This window comes from Macaca thibetana, chromosome 14, assembly GCF_024542745.1.
Source record: "Macaca thibetana thibetana isolate TM-01 chromosome 14, ASM2454274v1, whole genome shotgun sequence".
Classification (NCBI taxonomy): domain Eukaryota; kingdom Metazoa; phylum Chordata; class Mammalia; order Primates; family Cercopithecidae; genus Macaca; species Macaca thibetana.
Window position 1 is genome coordinate 66,887,465 of NC_065591.1, and position 18,027 is coordinate 66,905,491.

Sequence of the window (18,027 nt, forward strand, 5' to 3'; positions counted from 1 at the left end):
ATAGGACCCCCTTGCGGCATGGTGGCCTCAGGCACACTCTCCCAGTCTGCAGGTTCAGTCCAGCCCTGGAGAATGGCAGGGGGAAGCAGGAGGATACTAGTGGCCTCAGCCCCCGCTAGACCCCCATCCTCACTTCCTACATGACCATGTGAAGTCCACAAGGAAGGGACATAAGGCAGACTCTCCTCTCCCCACCCCCTGCCTCCATCTCCCAGCGGCCCACTTCGGGAACCCTCATCAAGAGCTTCAGCTAACTCTGCTGCGGGCTGGTGCTTGCTGAAGACGCCCTCCCTCCCTCCCTCCCTCCCTCTGCTTTTCTCTCTGCATATCTCTAGACAGGCCCATGCACTTGAAATACAAGGTAGCTAAGATGTCACATCCTGACAGTACTGAAATATACTTTGTTGAGTCCACACAGCTTGCCTCAGTCTAGGTAACTGCTGGTACGAAAGTCACTCCAGTTGCTTTTCTCTACTCCTGTGGTCTACAAACTTTCACCAACGTCACTATCAGACACAGAGGGACATCGGGTGGGGAGGAGGGTGAAGGCAGAAGGTCTTTGGTGGGTCAGAACTTCAAAAAGGCATTGAGAATCTGTCCACAGGTCTGCCCCTCCCAGCCAGAAGGAGGTGGCCTTCAATGCGGTCATCTTTTAGCTGCCAGAACTTTGTTAACCACCTGGAACCGTGGACATCTTCTCTCGTGTCTTGAGCCCTCATCCCCACCCCTCCAAGCCCTCATGCCCACCACACCGTGTCCTGCATGCCCCATCCTCCCCTGTCTGCTCCCCAGCTCAAGTCCAATTCCAAGGCCAGAACCCTGGCAGCTTTTCTGGGAGACAGCATGAAAAGGAGGGCAGTGGAGAGGCAATGGCAGAGATGGGGTGGAGCCGGTGTGCTGTGGTCCTGTTGGCATGGTGATGTGGGGCCAATCCTGAGGTCAGAGGTTCATCACCGTGATCTGGAAGGCCACAGGCCCCCCTGGTAGAAACTGGAAGAACAAAGGGGAAAATAAACCAGAACGGGAAGAAGACGAATAAGCATCCGAGCGCACGGGAGTGGAGCCGGAGCCACGTGGAGGCAGGGCCGGCCCATCTATCTGTTGTTGAGCTGTGGAGAGCCGGTACCATTCTCCTCTTCCTCCTTGTCATCCTTCATGCCTTTCAGTCTCTGGCGGGCAAAGTCCTCAAATACAATGTCGTCATCACTAGTGGGAGAGACAAGGAAAATGTGGCGTGTTTGCAGGGGCAGGGAGAGTAGGCTTATCCAGAGGCCCGGCCAGAGGTGACTCAGAGTGTGGCTCTGGGGCCGGGGAGAGAACCACCCTCTCTGAGGTCTCTGACCTCGGCGACTGACCATAAGCAGAAAGGCCTGTCTGGCAGGCACATGTGGATGCCACCTGTGGCAGTAAGGACAGTCACATCAGGACTCAGGCCAGTCATGAAAGGGGCAGAGAGGGGCATGAATTTGACTCTTGTGCCTAAGGGCTAGAAAAGTAACCCGGTTCTTTAGGAGGTGGGGGGAGCAGTGTGGCTCTGTAGCCCAAGGAAGGACTTAAGAAGCCAGGCCACCAGTAGTTGTTTCACAGCATGTTCTGAATCCCCCAAGAATAAGACTGGTAAACCCCACCCCACCACCCAGAAAACTGCCCTTATGAAGCATTCCCGTGTCTGGACAGGAAGGAGTAGTTTGGCTTCGTGGAAGAGAAGACCATGGAGAACCTTTCTCCCAGGAAGTGTCAGCTCAGATTCTCCCATGGGGGATCCCACACAGGAGAAGGCTGGGGTAGGAGGATGTGAATCTGAATAGGGGAGTAGAGGACCTGTTCGTGAGGAAAGGGGAGGCTTAAGTGGGGTTTCAGGACTAAGGACTGCCTTTAAGAACAGCGAGTTCCCTTCTACCATGAAACATGTCCACTTAGGACCATGCAGGGGTCCATCCAGGTCCCCTGCCCAACAGGGTTCAGCCAGTGCATACGGCATCCTCATGGGGTGACTTGAGACTCCCACACCCCAGATTTCTCCTGGGGGACAAGGGAAGATTGGCTTTGGAGCTGCAGCAAGAAAACCAGTTGGCCCTGGAGGTGGTTCTCGCAGTTGGCCCAGGTCCTCCCACTCTGGCCACTGTCCGGTGACTCGATGGCCTTTGACCGCAGGGAAATCCACATCGGTTGGTCCTCAGGAGTCAGAAGCAACAAGATCCCCAGTCCCCTGCCCACCCCACAGCCTGATTCCACTGGTTGGCGTGGGCAGGACAGGAGAGCCGAGCCCAGGGCCATGGACCAGCCCTGTGTGAGCTGAGCAGGCGCTGTGGATGGACGAACAGACTGACGGACGGACGTGCAAGGACGAGGGAGGAAGACAGACCCCACCAAGGCAGGAGGAAGAGGAACAGGCACGGAGGGTCCTTCAAGTCACATGCAGGCAAGCGGGTTGCTGAAGAGGCGAGCAGAGGCAGCTCTCAGCAGACGGGGTTAGACCAGCGGCTCCTCAGGGGTTAATAAGCATATATGCAAATGACCCCTCCGCCCCGCCCACCCACGGCCCACCCCGTCCCCCGATGTCTGCAGGCAGGGTTCGGCTTACTTTGTGTCAAGTTCTATGAGATTGGTATCTACTGGCGTCTGGTTCTCTGGAACTAAACACAGGGCGGGTGGGCAGAGTGTCCAGGGGTTAGTGAGTGGATGAGCACGGGGCGAGTAGGCACAGGCCCCCACCCTGGGACAACCAGACTAACATGAGGAGTGCAAAAGAAAAAGGGGAATGGAGAGGGGGGAGGACTCATTCCTGGTACTGAAACACCCCAAAGCATCTGAAAGGCAGGGAGGAGGGCACCAGGAGGGCCCCAATCCCCACTGCAGCCCCAGAAGAACAGAAAATCCTCTAACTTCTGTTTCTTTTGGGAGGTCTCCAACATGACTTACGTTAATTCCTAGCATATATGACATTTACCAACTCTAAGACAATCTTTTTTTTTGAGACAGAGTCTCGCTCTGTCGCCCAGGCTGGAGTGCAGTGGCGCGATCTCGGCTCACTGCAAGCTCTGCCTCTCAGGTTCACGCCATTCTCCTGCCTCAGCCTCTCGAGTAGCTGGGACTACAGGCGCCTGCCACCATGCCCGGCTAATTTTTTTGTATTTTTAGTACAGACGGGGTTTCACTGTGTTAGCCAGGATGGTCTTGATCTCCTGACCTCGTGATCCACCCGCCTCGGCCTCCCAAAGTGCTGGGATTACAGGAGTGAGCCACTGTGCCCAACCAGACAATCTTTTTTATATTTTCCTTCACATTTTAACATCTCTGAACTTGGAGTGTATCTTACCGTCGATGGCACTGCACAGTTTCACCATGGAAGATTTTTCCTAATCATATCTACTATAATGTTGTCTCTCTTCACTGAAAGTCTCAGATTCAGTGAAATATGACCAATCTGCTATCACTTGAAAAACATGACAGGCCGGGCGCGGTGGCTCATGCCTGTACTCCCAGCACTTTGGGAGGTTGAGGCAGGCAGATCACCTGAGGTCAGGAGTTTGAGACCCTCCTGGCCAACATGGTAAAACTAAAAATACAAAAATCAGCCAGGTGTGGTGGCAGCCGCCTGTAATCTCAGCTACTTGGGAGGCTGAAGCAGGAGAATCTCTTGAGCCTGGGAGGCGGAGGTTGCAGTGAGCTAAGATCCACTCCAGCCTGGGCAACAGAGTGAGACTATCTCAAAACCAAAAAAAAAAAAAAAAAAAAAAGAAGGAGAAAAACATGATAATAGTGTGTCCAGCGGTCATCTTATCCAAGCAGCCCCTTCCCCTACTTCCAAACGGGATCCAGCCCATGCCTGGGTGCAAGATAGAGGCTCAAAGCATGATCAGTGAGTTCCCTCCTCCACTCCTAGTCTCCCTCTCCCATGGGGAACAGGAGCCACGCCTCACTGTGTCCTGGTTGGGTCAGAAGCAAATCGAGTTCTGGATCCCACAAAAGATGTGGGGACCTGAGAAAAGGGTGACTGGGCTGAGGGCAAACCGGGGGAGGGGGTAGGTTACAGGGTCACATGGCAGCTGCTGGAGAATCCCTACCCCAGAGACCCACAGATTCTGCTCACCTTCCCGATGCAGGGGTTCCTCTTTGGGCTTGGGGTGCATTAGGGTGAAAGGCAGTTCCACAGCCACATCACTGAAAGAGACCCAGACCCAGTGAGCCTTGAGCAGACTCGCAGGCTGTGAGACTCGATGTCAACGCCCTGTCAGGGAGGACTGCGAAGGGTTTTGCCATCAGAGGAGGTAGATCCAAAAGATGTCCTCCAGCCCCAGTTCTGCCACTCAGAGCCTCGCTCTGCCTGGGAGCTGGATGAGGAGACTTCCTCTGGCTCCAAAAAGAAATGGAAGCCTCCCCTTTCCTGAGAAGGCTCCCTGGGTTCCCATGGGCTGGGAGGAGGCCCAGCGGTGGGAAAGGATTGCCCAGGGCAGCATGCACCATGGTCACTGCGGGGCTCCAGAGGTGCCCTGGGACCCTGCCCACCTCAAATCGCCACAGCCACCCTCACCTCCCCTGACACTGCCCTTCCCAACTTCCAGGTTGGAACTCCTCCCACCCTCACACCATCCCATCTCCCGACACCTCCAGGGCACTCTTGTAAAAGTGCTCAGGTGACCCTAGCACCCCTGCAATCTGGATGAAGCACTGTGGAGGTCAGTTTAGTCAGGTTTAGGATGGCCCCACGGCCCAAGGCTGTCCACGCTGTGGGGATGCAGGAGAAAGCAGTCGGGAAGACCCAGCCACCAGCCAGTGCTTCTGATGGGGCTTTCTCTGTACTTGGCCCTGATGGACAGAATAAGAGCAAGTATTCACATGGTACTGACCCTGTGCCAAGGATTACTGTAAGCCCCTTCCATAGAGTAACTCATTTAATCCTCGCAACAACCCTATTATTATCCCCAATGTACAGACTGGGACATTGAGACATGAGGAGATTAAAATATCTTGCCCAAGGTCACACAGCTATTAATGATAAGTGATAGCAGATTCTGGCTCCACAGCCACACCCTTGATCACTGTGTGACAGTAGCAGAATTGAGACCAACAAAAGCAACCCTGAAGGCTCCTCTCGGCTTGGGGTGGCATCACCCTAGGAGACCCCCCAACTGCGAGTGCCTACAGGCACAAGCCACATCTTACTGATCTTTTTGTCCAGAGCCCAGTTGGGAAAAAGGAAGGGACAGGGAATGGAGTGGTCAGAGGCACAAGCCATGCAATTAGAAAGGTCTGTTCCACCAGCCTCACCACTCGCTGATGCAGCACTTTCTAGCTTTGAGTCTCACTGAGCTCCACGTGGAAATGGGGATAACAACAGGTTCTAGATAGCCTGTCTTCTAGAACCACTGGAACTTCTGGGAGATGAGGCAGCTAAAGGGCTGAGTTAAACTGTGAAGCTTGACCAGGCACAGTGGCTCAAGCCTGTAATCCCAGCACTTTGGGAGGCCAAAGTGGGCGGATCCCTTGAGCTCAGGAGTTCGAGACCAGCCTGGGCAACATGGTGAGACGCTGCCCCACCACCCATCTCTACTAAAAATACAAAAATTAGGCCGGGCACGGTGGCTCACGCCTGTAATCTCAGCACTTTGGGAGGCTGAGGCGAGTGGATCATGAAGTCAGGAATTCAAGACCAGCCTGGCCAAGATGGTGAAATACTGTCTCTAATAAAAACACAAAAATTAGCCGGGGTTGGTGGCAGGTGCCTGTAATTCCAGCTACTTGGGAGGCTGAGGGAGAGAACTGCTTGAACCTGGGAGGCAGAGGTTGCAGTGAGCCAAGATGGCGCCACTGCACTCCAGCCTGGCCGACAGAGCGAGACTCTGTCTCAAATAGAATTAAAAAATCAAATAAAAATGTGAAGCTTGTGCCTGCCAGAATCATTACTTCCCCTCAGTGGGAACCTGGGGGTTTTACAAGGCTGTCAGAGCTATTTGGCCTTTTTTTCTTCTCTTTTTTTTTTTTTTTTCCTTTTGCTTTGGGGATTTCTTCAGAATGGAGCTAGTGGAAGACTGGGTTTGCCAACAGTTTAGTGGAAGAATCTGGATCTTAACCTTCTACTGGGCCAGGAATGATAAGGTCAGGGTCCACATCTGATTCCTCTCTGGGACTCTGGCACTCAGCACTAGCCTGGACACAAGCCCGGGGTGAGGAAATCTTTGCTGAATTATATGGAACTGAATTGAATTGAACGAATTTCACCTGTCAAATTAGTCTAAGATTTCTTAGGATGAGCCACACTGCCATCTTGTGACAGGAGGAGGCCAAACTGCTGTGTTTGGGGTACATGCATTTTTGGAATATAAGTGCATCCAGCTGGCTGCAAGGAGACCTTGTTTACAAAATAGGATCTCCTAAGGACCTCTCCTTAGCAACACTCGGCCAGCAGTTCATCCTCACTAGTGTAGAAGTTTGAAAGTCATGAAGTCTGCATTTCTCCAAAAGCTCCTATAATTCAGGTGATCAGTAATTCAAACTGCTCTCTTGGGGGCCACTCCCTGTATCAATGTAATCAGGCTTTGCTCTCTGTAAAGGTCCCTGTCACTCGGGTGGGATGGAAGAGCAAGGTAAGGTTTGTTAAAGAGAAATTGTGTCTCCCAGCTCACACCTGAACCTGGCAATCTGAAATGACCACTAAGATTCCTTCCAACCCAGTGCCCTGTGATTCTGGTCAGTCAACCCAATGGGCTCCAGGCCCTCCAGGAAGGTGGGTGAACGGTGGAAGGGAGGAATTTACCTGGATGCAAGATCTCCCAACAGGCTGGGTGGGTCAGAGGAGGCAGGAGAAGTGGTTGGGAGAGAGTTCAGAGAGGAGAGAGGAAGAAAACAAAAAGCACATTCATTCACCACTTCTGCTATCCCCCGGATAGAGAAGACCCATGGGACACACTCCCACCCACCCCCCTGCACAGCCCTGACTGCTCTTTCAGGGATACACTGAAATGGCATTAGCCCTGCCCCAAGGGACTGGGATCCAGACCCAGCTCAGCAAACCCCCTGAGCCCCAGGATCCTCATCTGTAAAGGCAGTGTAAAAATTAACCCCAGTGCTGCCTGCCCCAAGGGAGGCTGGGCTATCTAAAGGCAGAGGGAAGGACTCCGGAGTTGCCAAGAATGTTTGAGGGACTGCAGATCCTGAAAGGTCACCAGACACAGGATTTGGGATTTGTAATTTTGAGATGTTTTATTATATAAGGTCAGGATTACACACTGCCACTGCCAAGAGGCATTCTTCTAATAATCAAGGAGACCCAATGTCTAATGGGATTTAGCTTTTCAATCTTTTCATAGAAATTTATGAATTAAGTTACAAAAAAGAAACGTAGTTGTTTTTTCTTCTTCTCCCCAAGCTTCCACCAAACTATGCTCCAGGGCAGGGAAGTCTGGTCCACTGCTATGACCCCAGCCCATGACCTGAGTTAGGGGAGGAGATTTCAGGCAATGTTTGGGGCACTGTTTGGGCCTCTGTTTCACCATCTGTAAAAAGGCAAAGCTGACTAGCTAGTAAATCCGCAATCCAGCTCTGGGTTCTGAGCCCTTTTAGCTGTTTCCTCGGAAAATTAGCTTGGGCATGCATGGGGGTGGGTGCCATGCCCACAGTGTGATGAGGAGATTGCACCCCTGGGCACCCCACAGCATAGACTCTGAGGACGCCGTCCCCTGGGCATGGCCAATCCTCAGTGTGAGCCCAGACCCAGGATAGAGGAGGAGAAGGAGGAGAGAAAGAGATGGCCGGGGGTAAGAGAGGGGCTGAGGGCCAAGGAAGGAAGAGAGGAAAAGCGGGCAGGGGAGGAGAAAGAGGAACAGAAGGGACAGGAGGTTCCTCCTCCAAGGTGGATGCAGCTAAAATGGCTGCAAACAGGCAGAATGGGGCAGGGGCCTGTGAGCATCTGCAACGCTCCCCTCTGCACACCAGGGTCTTGGGCTTGGCTAGAGCACTCACCCGCCCCGAGACACCACCAGCTTTACTTTCACTTTGTAGGAAACAATGATCCCCAGGATCTCACGGTTGGCGCCTTCCCTCAACCTGCAAAGTGACACAGGGGAGCCGGTTCAGGGGCCTTGCCAGGTGGGCGAGACACCTCAGGGGTGGGTGTGCTGGGGGGCAGTGGCCATCCATCCCCCATTTGGCTGGCCACTCAGCTACCATGTCCAGTAAAGTGCAGTGGAGGTGAGGAAGGTAAGCAGTGCCCTTAGGTAGCAGGGACCCAGAGCCCCGGTTCCAAGTCTGGCTGTGAGACTCGCTCGCTGTGTAGCCCTGTTGAGCCCCTCTCCCTGCCCAGGTCAGCATGCCCGCAGTGATGGCCGGGCTCCTCCTCCCCTCAGACGGATTCTGCTTCTCTCAGCAACCCATGGGCAGAAACGGCCACACACAGCGTTCACAGAGGGCCAGGCAGCTTGGATGGGGTGGGGGCCGTCAGAGAAGGACTTCTCCACAAAAGTGGTGCCTCAGCTGGGTCTTGAAGGTGGATAGGGTGTGAGCCAGTGTGGAGACAGGGCAAAAAGCTTCAGGTAAGTGGGAGGCTGTGCAGGGGCTGCTGAGGAGAGCTGAGAGAGTCTGTGCTGGAGTGGCGGCTGCTCTAGACTCAGGCCAAAGCCCCACTGAAGGACCACACTCGCAAGAGGGCAAGATGGCATCCCCATAGCCAGGGCTCTGCTGGAGCAGAGTAGCCTAGAGGCATCCATGATGACCGTGCAGCAGGAGTGACAAGATGCCCTGGGACCCCTGACTTGGAGGGGTACCTCATGTTGGGTCTAACCCAGCTCACCACCCTGGTCTCTCCTCAGGGACACCCCATCTGACTGAAGGCATTATGTCAGAAGCTGCCACCTCTTGCAGGAAGCCTTCCCAGGTTGCCCTCCCCCAGGCATGGTAGCAGAGCCCAGCACTGCCTGAGCGAGCTGGCCTAGTGGTCCATCTTATTCTCAGTCACCCCTGGGTAGGAATGGGAGCAAGGAGGCAGCTTCCCTGACAAGTCAAGCACCTGAGGACAGGCCCTGACAAGGCTGTGGAGAGGGTAGCCTGAGCTTTGTCTTTGAACTGGGGGGACCAAGGAGGGTGTGGCCCCATCAGGCAAGGTGCACTAGGAGCCCAGGACTAGGAGGGCAGGTCCTCACAGGGTGCTAGAGGCCAAGTTCGTGTCTTCATGCTTGAGCTTCCCGTCCAAGGCGAGGCCTCGCTTCTCTCGGTTATTGGCTAGGAAGGGGGTCAGTGTGTAGACCTTGCAGAACGTCGAGCTGGGTGCCACAGTGTCACTGGGAAGAAGGGAAGCAGCTGTGGAGATGGCCCTCCCCAGAGCCAACCCCACCCCTGATCTCCAGCCCAGCAGAATATCTAGTCTGGGCCTGCTCCAAGTCTCCCTCTCCCAACCTCTGTTCCCCAGATGCACGGACCACTTGGGCCAGCCCAGCTCAAGCAAGGAGAACCACTGCCACTCAAAAGAGGCACATCTATCTACATTCTATGCACAAACAGGACTGAATCTGGGATATTCTAAAAGATTGTCCAAGTCAAGCAGCACAGTGCTGAAAAGCGTATTCATTTAAAAAATTACAGCTGGCCGGGCACGGTGGCTCACGCCTGTAATCCCAGGACTTTGGGAGGCTGAGGTGGGTGGATCACCTGAGGTCAGGAGTTTGAGACCAGCATGGCCAACATGATGAAATCCCATCTCTACTAAAAATACAAAAAATTAGCCGGGTGTGGTGGCGGGCATCTGTAGTCCCAGCTACTTGGGAGACTGAGGCAGGAGAATGGCATGAACCCGGGAGGCGAAGCTTGCAGTGAGCCAAGACTCCATATCAAAAATAATAATAATAATAAATTACAGCCACAGCCGGCACAGTTGCTTATGCCTGTAATCCCAGCAACTTGAGAGGCTGACAGGAGGATTGCTTGAGGCCAGGAGTTTGAGACCAGCCTGGGCAACATAGCAAGACCCCATCTCTACAAAAAATTTTAAATATTAGCCCGATATGGTGGCACACACCTATAGTCCTAGCTACTTGGGAGGCTGAGGCAGGACGATCACTTGAGCCCAGGAGTTCGAGGCTAGCTGTAGTGAGCCATGATCATACCACTGCACTCCAGCCTGAGCAACAGAGTGAAACTCTGTCTCTAAACATTTAATTTAATTTAATTTAATTTTTTTATTTAATTTAATTTTTATTTTATTTTTTGAGACAGAGTCTCGCTCTGTCGCCCACGCTACAGTACAGTGGTGTGATCCTGGCTCACTGGAACCTCCACCTCCCAGGTTCAAGCAATTCTCCTACTTCAGCCTCTCAAGTAGTTGGCATTACGGGCGCACACCACCATGCCCAACTAATTTTTGTATTTTTAGTAGAGATGGGGTTTCGCCATGTTGGCCAGGATGGTCTCAAACTCCTGACCTCAAGTGATCCGCCTTCTTCAGCCTCCCAAAGCGCTGGGATTATAGGCATAAGCACCAGCCCTGTCTCTAAACAAATTTTAAAAAGAAAAAATTATAGCTACACACAAACCATAAATGAAGCTATTTGGGCAGCCATATACCCATCATAAAGGTTCAACAATTAAAACGTTACTTGCTTGATCACATCCATCATACATAGGGCGTTTTGACTGTCCAATTTTTACTTGCTTTTGCTCTATCCCCCACCCTTTCCAATGAGAGAGCTGTCATGCAGCAGATAGTGAACAAGCCTTGGAGTCGGACGAGCTGTGTTCCAACCCCAGCTTTGCTGCTTGCTAGCTTGCAAGTCACATCTCTCTGAGCCACTTCCTCCTCTACACACTGGGGCAGCAGCAACCCCAGCCCCACAGTGCTTCCTGAGAAGTAAACAAGTCTGTGAATGCAAATGCCTCCCCAGCCCTCCCTGCTGGTATTCGTTATGCAGACGCTGGCACCATCTGCAGTGGTTGCGATTTTCTACTCTTTAGGGATTATACGTTACTCTGGTTCTAGGTCATTTCACTTTACCATCAGGAATCTATGCCTCATAGCTCTGATTTTTTTGAAAAAATCAACAGTGGATATGAAAAATATCCAATAACCAGAGAATGCTTGATCTAATCATAGCATGTTCACCTATAGGACATTAAAAACTATTTCAAAGGCCATGTAGTAACATTTTTAAAATGTTTTAAGTTGGCCGGGCACGGTGGCTCAAGCCTGTAATCCCAGCACTTTGGGAGGCCGAGACGGGCGGATCACGAGGTCAGGAGATCGAGACCATCCTGGCTAACACGGTGAAACCCCGTCTCTACTAAAAATACGAAAAAAAAACTAGCCGGGCGAGGTGGTGGGCGCCTGTAGTCCCAGCTACTCGGGAGGCTGAGGCAGGAGAATGGCGGGAACCCGGGAGGCGGAGCTTGCAGTGAGCTGAAATCCGGCCACTGCACTCCAGCCTGGGTGACAGAGCGAGACTCCGTCTCAAAAAAAAAAAAAAAAAAAAAATGTTTTAAGTTGCAAGAAATACTGATTGGAATTATATATAAACAAATACACATATACATGTAAAATTATATCGGGTGTAATTGCTCCAAGAAATTACTTGCAGGGCCAGGGGGAAAAAAAAAATGTGTGTGTCTTTGAATGGGAGCATTTACTTCCTTTAGGCAAGTAAAGATGTTTCACTTGAGATCTCTCCTCTTGCCTCAGCTGCCAACAAGCTTGGGACAAAGTTCAGTCCATGCTCAACCATAGTAGTTCTCCTCAAACCTGGATTGTGTGTGTGTAATTATGCTCTACACTCCCCCACACAACCTCTTTCACCCAATGAGCTGGATTACCCCTTTATCAAACAAGAGCTGTGTACCTAGTGCCTTACCCACTTTGCCCTGGCTACCAGAAAGTTCAAGAACAAAGTATTTCCCTTCAACCTAGGTTTCTTGTACAACGTAATTATCTTCTCTCCACAACCCCAATCCCCTTACATTCATTAGCTCTTGTTTTGTCGTTCTAGTTTTAGTGGGTCTCTTCCTTGACTGTAGCATGCATTTTCTTGTAGATAAATCAGGTGGATGGTTTCTAAAAGGCTCTTCGGGATCATCTACTCTGAATGGCAAGGAAGTCTGAGGCCCAGCCCTCTGCCAGGTGGAGAAGAGCCACCTGGACCTGTAACGGGACACCTAGAGCTTCTCTTTTTCCCACCGAATCCCACACGCCCAAGGCCAGACTTGTGCCCACTTACTCAGCCTCTTCCATGGCAACAGGGCACTTGTACTGAGCTGTGTTGAAAAGGCAGATGTCTGCATACTGGCGCACTAAGGAGGGAGAGGAATCGAGGTGGAGTGAGTCAGGAATGCAGCTCCCATGGAGTCTCACAGGCGTCCCGGGTTGGGGATATTCAGCCCCAGGCAATGGCCAGAGGCCACCAGTGGGGACTTCTGCATGAGACCACCCCTGTCTTCCATCCAAAGGGTAGCCCCAAACACATCCCTTTCCTTCCATAACCAAAGCCTTCCCCTCAAGGACAGCTTTGCCCAGAACCCAAGAAACTGAAGAGGTGGCTTAAAGAGCAAGCTCATTACCTGGCCAATAAGCAGCCTGCCTTACCCGACTCAAAAGCTTTGCCCTGTGGCTCAGAGCAGGCCCCAGGCTTCAGTGGCTATTTTTTATACAAGGCTGTTAACAAGGGGAGATCCTTCGGCCACTCCCAGCCCTTCGGAAGACTGCCTCTTGCTGTCCCCTAAGCTGACCCTCTGCCTGGGGTACCTGAGATCTTGATCTTCTTCACCGTCTTGTTGGTGTTGTTGGTGACGTGGACGTTGACACTGATGGGTTCTCCATGGTAATAGATCTGGGGGGCATAAGAAGGGATGGGGTTGGCTGGGAGGACAGCAAGGTCCTAGGGAAAGGGGAGGGAGAAAAGCCCCCACGCGATCCTCTGGGGTTCCCCAGACCTTGGGCAGACCTTCAGAAGGGTCTGCTGCTCCCTTCTGAAGTCCATCACATCCCTCAGGTTCATGCCCCCTCTGCCACTCCTTTAGGCCCAAGAGATTTCTCTGAATCCCCCAAGGCATTGTGACATTTGCCCCAAGTTCATCAGCCACTTCCCACTGCTGCTAAGGTGGCATGAAAGCCACCAAGCACATTAGCCTTCAGTTCCCTGGTGGGACCCTTGAAAGATAATGGAATTGGAAGGTGATAGTCCTGGGCTCCAGCCCTGACTTGGCCACCAGTAATCGTGACAACAATAACAACAATAACACTGACGATGATGAAAGCAGTGTGACCGTGGGTAGGTTAAGCCTCAGAGTCTCCCTCTGTGCAATGAAGGGGTTGGACTAGGTGATATCTGAAGTCCCTGCCAGCTCTAAATTCTGTCCATGGAAGGATCTGGAAGAAGCAGGGAAAGGTGAGGAGGGGCTGACCAGCTCACTGAGGGAGCCAGCTCTGAATCCCCACAAAAAGGCCTCAACCTGCATCTTGCCCCAAGGCACTTCCCTTCAGCCATGCCCCAAGAGAGGGGGGGGTGCCCACACGTTGAGGAGGGGCTAGCCCGAGCTCACAGCAGGCATCAGTCATCTGGGTTTGATTCAGAGCTTGAGGGGAGGCCCTTCCTTCAGCAGGGCTTGTCGCCCCGATGCTCAGGGTTTGGCAGGGAGGTCACAGCCCCCCACCGTACCCCCTCTGCAATGCTGGTTGACCTTCAGCACTCGGCCTGAAGCAGGCAGCTGGTGGAGGTGTGGGGGAGATGTCCAGGACCTTCGGGAGGGTCTGCTCCTCCCTTCTGAAGTCCATCACATCCCTCAAGTTCACGCCCCCTCTGCCATTCCTTTAGGCCCAAGAGACTTCTCCAAATCCCCCAGGAGAGGTCTCAGATTCCCTGAGCCCTGTGGTCCTTGGGCTGGGGGTAGAAGCTCCTACCTGAGGCATCCCTGCAGGCCAGGAGAGAGCTGGGATCTGAGGCCCAGGTCCTAGTGGAGCAGCCCCCACCCCCTGCCCAGTTCAAGCCTCCTACCTCCTTATCCAGGGAGGCCTCTAGGTGCAAGGGCTTGTCCGACATGAGGAACTGCCTGGTGGTCTCGGCTGTGGGCTGGGGGCCAGGCCTCTCTGGGGCATATTGAACCTTCCGGATGACCAGACGCACAGAATTCCTAATGGGGATGGACGGAGTGAAAGAGGACCAGGGTCACCTGCCTTCATCCCCTCTCCTTGCAAGCCTCACATCATTCTCCTGCTCAAGAGACTGGCATGGCTCTTCAACGCCTTAGAATCCAGCCAAACTGCAGAGATCAGCATAGGGGTCTGTCACTATCTGGCTCCATTCCATCCTCCCCTGTTCTATCCCAGAAGTGCCCCGTGGCCGCACTTCATTTGGGTCCTGGTACCCAGCAGGATGCTGAAACAGGGACTACATTTTCACTTCCTGCTTCCCTATGTCACCAAATAGGTAACAATGTCACTTCCCGCCTCCCTATGTCACCTTACACAAATAGTGTCCCTCTGTCATCTCTTTTGGTGACACAGGACACTATTTGTGTAAGCTCTTTAAGGACAGAAATTTGTGTCTAAGGTGTTCACAACTGTACTCTCAGCACCTATAACTGTGCGTGCCATATAATAAACACATGCCAGATATCTATTATGTAAAACTACGCAGAGGGGACAGGGGTCCCAAGAAGAAATGGGGTTTGGGGAGGCGTTGGGGTTCAGGGAGGAGGTGTGGATTCAGTCAGGGGGATGCAAGCCAGTGAAGGGGACAAGCCCAGGGAGGGGAGAAGGGCCATGGATGAGACTGGCTCCACGAAGGTTACAGGGGATCAGGGAGCAAATGAGGATCTGGTGAGGGAGGGAGACTCAGTGAGGCCGTCTCTGAGGCATGCTGGGAATGCTGCATCTCCATTGCTCAGATAAGCTGCTTCCATTGCCTGGAACGGAGGAGCCAGGGTTAAACTCCCAGCTCTCCTCTTGCTAACTATGTGGCCTTGGGTACATTAACCTCTCTGCCTCCATTCCCTCATCTGTAAAGGGTGATGATAGAAGGACCTATCTCTTTTTTTGCTTTTTAAATTTTATTTATTTATTTATTTTGAGGTGGAGTCTCACTCTGTTGCCCGAGCTGGAGTGCAGTGGCGCGATCTCAACTCACTACAACCTCTGCCTCCCAGGTTCAAACAATTCTCCTGCCTCAGTCTTCCGAGCAACTGGGATTACAGGCATGTGCCACCACACCTGCCTAATTTTTGTATTTTCAGTAGAGATGGGGTTTCACCATGTTGGCCAGGCTGGTCTGGAACTCCTGGCCTCAAGTGATCTGCCCGCCTCGGCCTCCCAAAGCTCTGGGATTACAGGCGTGAGCCACCGCGCCTAGCCAGGACCTAATTCTTAGAGCTGCTATGAGGATTAAATTAGTTCGTACAGCCCAGCACTGTGAATGGTGCCTGACACCTAATCAGCCCTTGATAAATGATAGCTTCTATATCATTATTATTAGTAACTCCTTGGTGTGGATTTTAAATGTCCCATTGGTGGTAGGGTGAGAGGGGTGGCTCTCAATGTCACCTCCTCTTTCTTGTGCTTGCTAAGCCTCCTCCCACATCCCACAGCACCCTTCCTTTTCCCTTGTCTCAGGTCTTAAGAGGAAAAGGGAGACAGAGAAGCAAGGGAGAAAAGTCCCATCTCCCCACACACAGGCAAGGCTGCAGATGCAAATGTATGCAATACACCCTATAGCCACCAGGTGGCAAACTCAGCCCATGCCCTAAAAAGGCTGCTGTGCCCTCAGCCAACCTCCTCTGGGAACAGTGCCTCTGGATGCAGGAACATCAGCGTTGAGGGCCCACCAGCTCTTCCAGGAGGCAGGCAGAGCACAGCCTGACCCAGGAGGGGCAGGCCTGAGACATCCGGGCCAGCTGTTTCTGGCTGCCAGCCTGGGCTCTCTGTCTGCCCAGGCTGTGCTTCTCCGGAGAATGCTTCCCCTCTCGGATGTGGGCCGAGCTCCCTGTCACTCTGCCCTGGATGGGTTCACTATCTCCACTTCCTCCTCACTTAGAAGCTGCCATTGACACACACTCAACCCCTGCTGAACTCCTCCCAGGAGGAAAACTGGAAAATGGGGATGGTCAGGAAACAGCCTGCTCACGGTTTAACACAATCTGAATTTAGGATTTTTCCAAAACAAATTAAAAAGACATGCAGTCTGGAGGGGATGAAATGAGAGGCAGGGAGATGAGGGAGGAAGCTTCCACAACGGTGCGAAGGAGAAGATGCGGCAGCCTGAACCTGGGCAGTCAAAGCCACCTCCCCCAGGAAGCCCTCCGTGACCTCTCAGCTTCCAGAGTGCCCTTCCAAGGCTGGAATGTGCGCCCCTCCTCACACACTTCCAGGTATTGTTACTTATCTCCTCTTGGACTTTGCCCATCCTGTCTCCCTCCCTCACCCAGCAGGCAGCCCACACCCTGGCATCCTACTCACCGCTTGTGGATCTTCTCCTCCAAATTCTCCGCACAGAAGGCTTTGACTTCATAGTCCACACCGCAAGCCTGTGGGGAAGGGGTCACTGACCACAGGGCCTTGGAGAAGCAGGGTCCCCAGTACACAGCCAGCCTACCTCTCATTTTACAAGCGAGGACACTGGACAGGAACACCAAGCTCCCACAGCCCAGCCCTCCTCGGTCTGGAAGAAGCAGGGGAACGCCCTTGTGCTCAGCCCCAGTGCTGTGCTGCCTCCTCCATCTGACATGGGACATCCCAAATCATCCAAACAGGGCTCTGCTCTTTGGACTCCTGCCTCAGTCTGGGTGGCCATCCTCATCCAGGCAGCTGCCCAGAAATAGCAACAGGTACCTGAGCGGACTGGGGGCACCTACTACTACTGTGCGCAGACCTGGCCCTGGCTGGCTTCTCCGGTATCCCTCTAATAAGACAAGGAGGCACGTGCTGTCATCTCCATCTTGCAGATGAGGAAGCTGGGCTCAAAGGTCTGCAGCTAGTGGTGTCACTTCTCTCCAAGCCTCAGTTTCCCCATCTGTGACATGGGGATGATCACACCTTGATTCAAGGTTGCCAGGGGTTACGTGAGGCCAGGTGTAGGTCCTCAGAACACTTTGGTCCTGTTGCAACCAACGCCACTCAGGAGGGCCTCTGGATCCATCACTTAATGGGAGAGTGAGGCTGACCCCATACCTGCTGCCCTGTCTAAAGAGAGACTGGTTGTCCAAGGTGGGACCAGCTTAGCCTAACACTGTTCAACAGGGAGAGTGGTTCTGTGTGTCCAGCACCTCCCTGGGAGAAAGCCAGGGACCTGGGGACCTGAGAGTCCTGGAGCCAGAGAGATGGTCCCCTTGGGGTAACCTACCTTCCCTGTGTCTTCGGGCCCCGGCTGCAGTGTCACAGAGCATGGAAGGTTTGGAGGGATCTGTCAAGAAGACAGAACGAGCCATCTATCACATCCACCACTGTCCTGTCTCATGTCTTGCAGCCCAGACACGCCCATACACCTATCAGACCAAGGGCCCCAGGGGACAGGCCATGTCTACCCCATCAGACCATGCCAACCCATGCCCCGCAAGTGTCTGAGTTTTCTTTATCTAAAGAGTTTGGCCTAGCCCAGTTCTCGCAGCAATGGTTTAAATAGATCTTTCTATGATGTCTACTGTAGTTGGCAGAATAATGGTCCCCCAAAGATGTCCACACCCTGATCCCCCAAACCTGGGACCTTAACGACAAAAGTGACTTTGCAGATCCAATTAAGGCCTTGAGATGGGGACAGTATCCTGGATGATTTTGGTGGGCCTGATATCATTATAAGAGTCCTTAGAAGTAGAAGCAGGAGGCAGAAATGTACGAGCCAGAGTGATGGGATGTGCAAAAGATTCAACAGCCACTGCTGGCTTTGACGATGGAGGAAGGCACCAGGATCCAAGGAAAGCGAAACTGGAAAAGGTGGACGCTCCCTGAGGGCCTCCAGAGGAGCCAGCCCTGCCATGCCTCCATTGTAGCACAGTGAGACCCGTTTTGGGACTTCTGACCTCCAGAGCTGTAGGCTCATACATCTGTGTTGTTCTAATTGCTGCCAA

General features: G+C 52.9%; 2 protein-coding genes across 18 annotated transcripts in view; one reads left to right on the forward strand and one right to left on the reverse strand.

Moving 5' to 3' along the window:
• RPS3 (ribosomal protein S3) overlaps positions 1 to 18,027 on the forward strand; it is a 735,956-nt gene that overhangs the window by 579,141 nt on the left and 138,788 nt on the right. The window contains exon 1 of one of the 12 annotated variants that reach the window (XM_050756431.1): positions 80 to 83. The exons of the other annotated variants lie outside the window; for them this stretch is intronic. The gene's annotated coding sequence lies outside the window, so the exon portion shown is untranslated. Of the gene's footprint in view, positions 1 to 79; positions 84 to 18,027 lie in introns of those variants that run through there. 12 annotated transcript variants of the gene reach the window in all.
• The window catches only part of ARRB1 (arrestin beta 1), a 91,437-nt gene continuing 73,783 nt past the window's right edge, over positions 374 to 18,027 (reverse strand). For 2 of the 6 annotated variants that reach the window (XM_050756246.1, XM_050756247.1), the window contains exons 6-16: positions 17,307 to 17,366; positions 16,424 to 16,491; positions 13,968 to 14,103; positions 12,719 to 12,803; positions 12,195 to 12,267; positions 9,138 to 9,275; positions 7,963 to 8,046; positions 6,758 to 6,781; positions 4,094 to 4,164; positions 2,585 to 2,636; positions 374 to 1,206 (exon numbers count right to left, since the gene is read on the reverse strand). In XM_050756246.1, the coding sequence (XP_050612203.1) occupies positions 1,095 to 1,206; positions 2,585 to 2,636; positions 4,094 to 4,164; positions 6,758 to 6,781; positions 7,963 to 8,046; positions 9,138 to 9,275; positions 12,195 to 12,267; positions 12,719 to 12,803; positions 13,968 to 14,103; positions 16,424 to 16,491; positions 17,307 to 17,366 (903 nt within the window). In that variant the 3' untranslated portion in view covers positions 374 to 1,094. The other 4 variants (XM_050756249.1, XM_050756250.1, XM_050756248.1 and 1 more) reach the window with 4 other exon arrangements.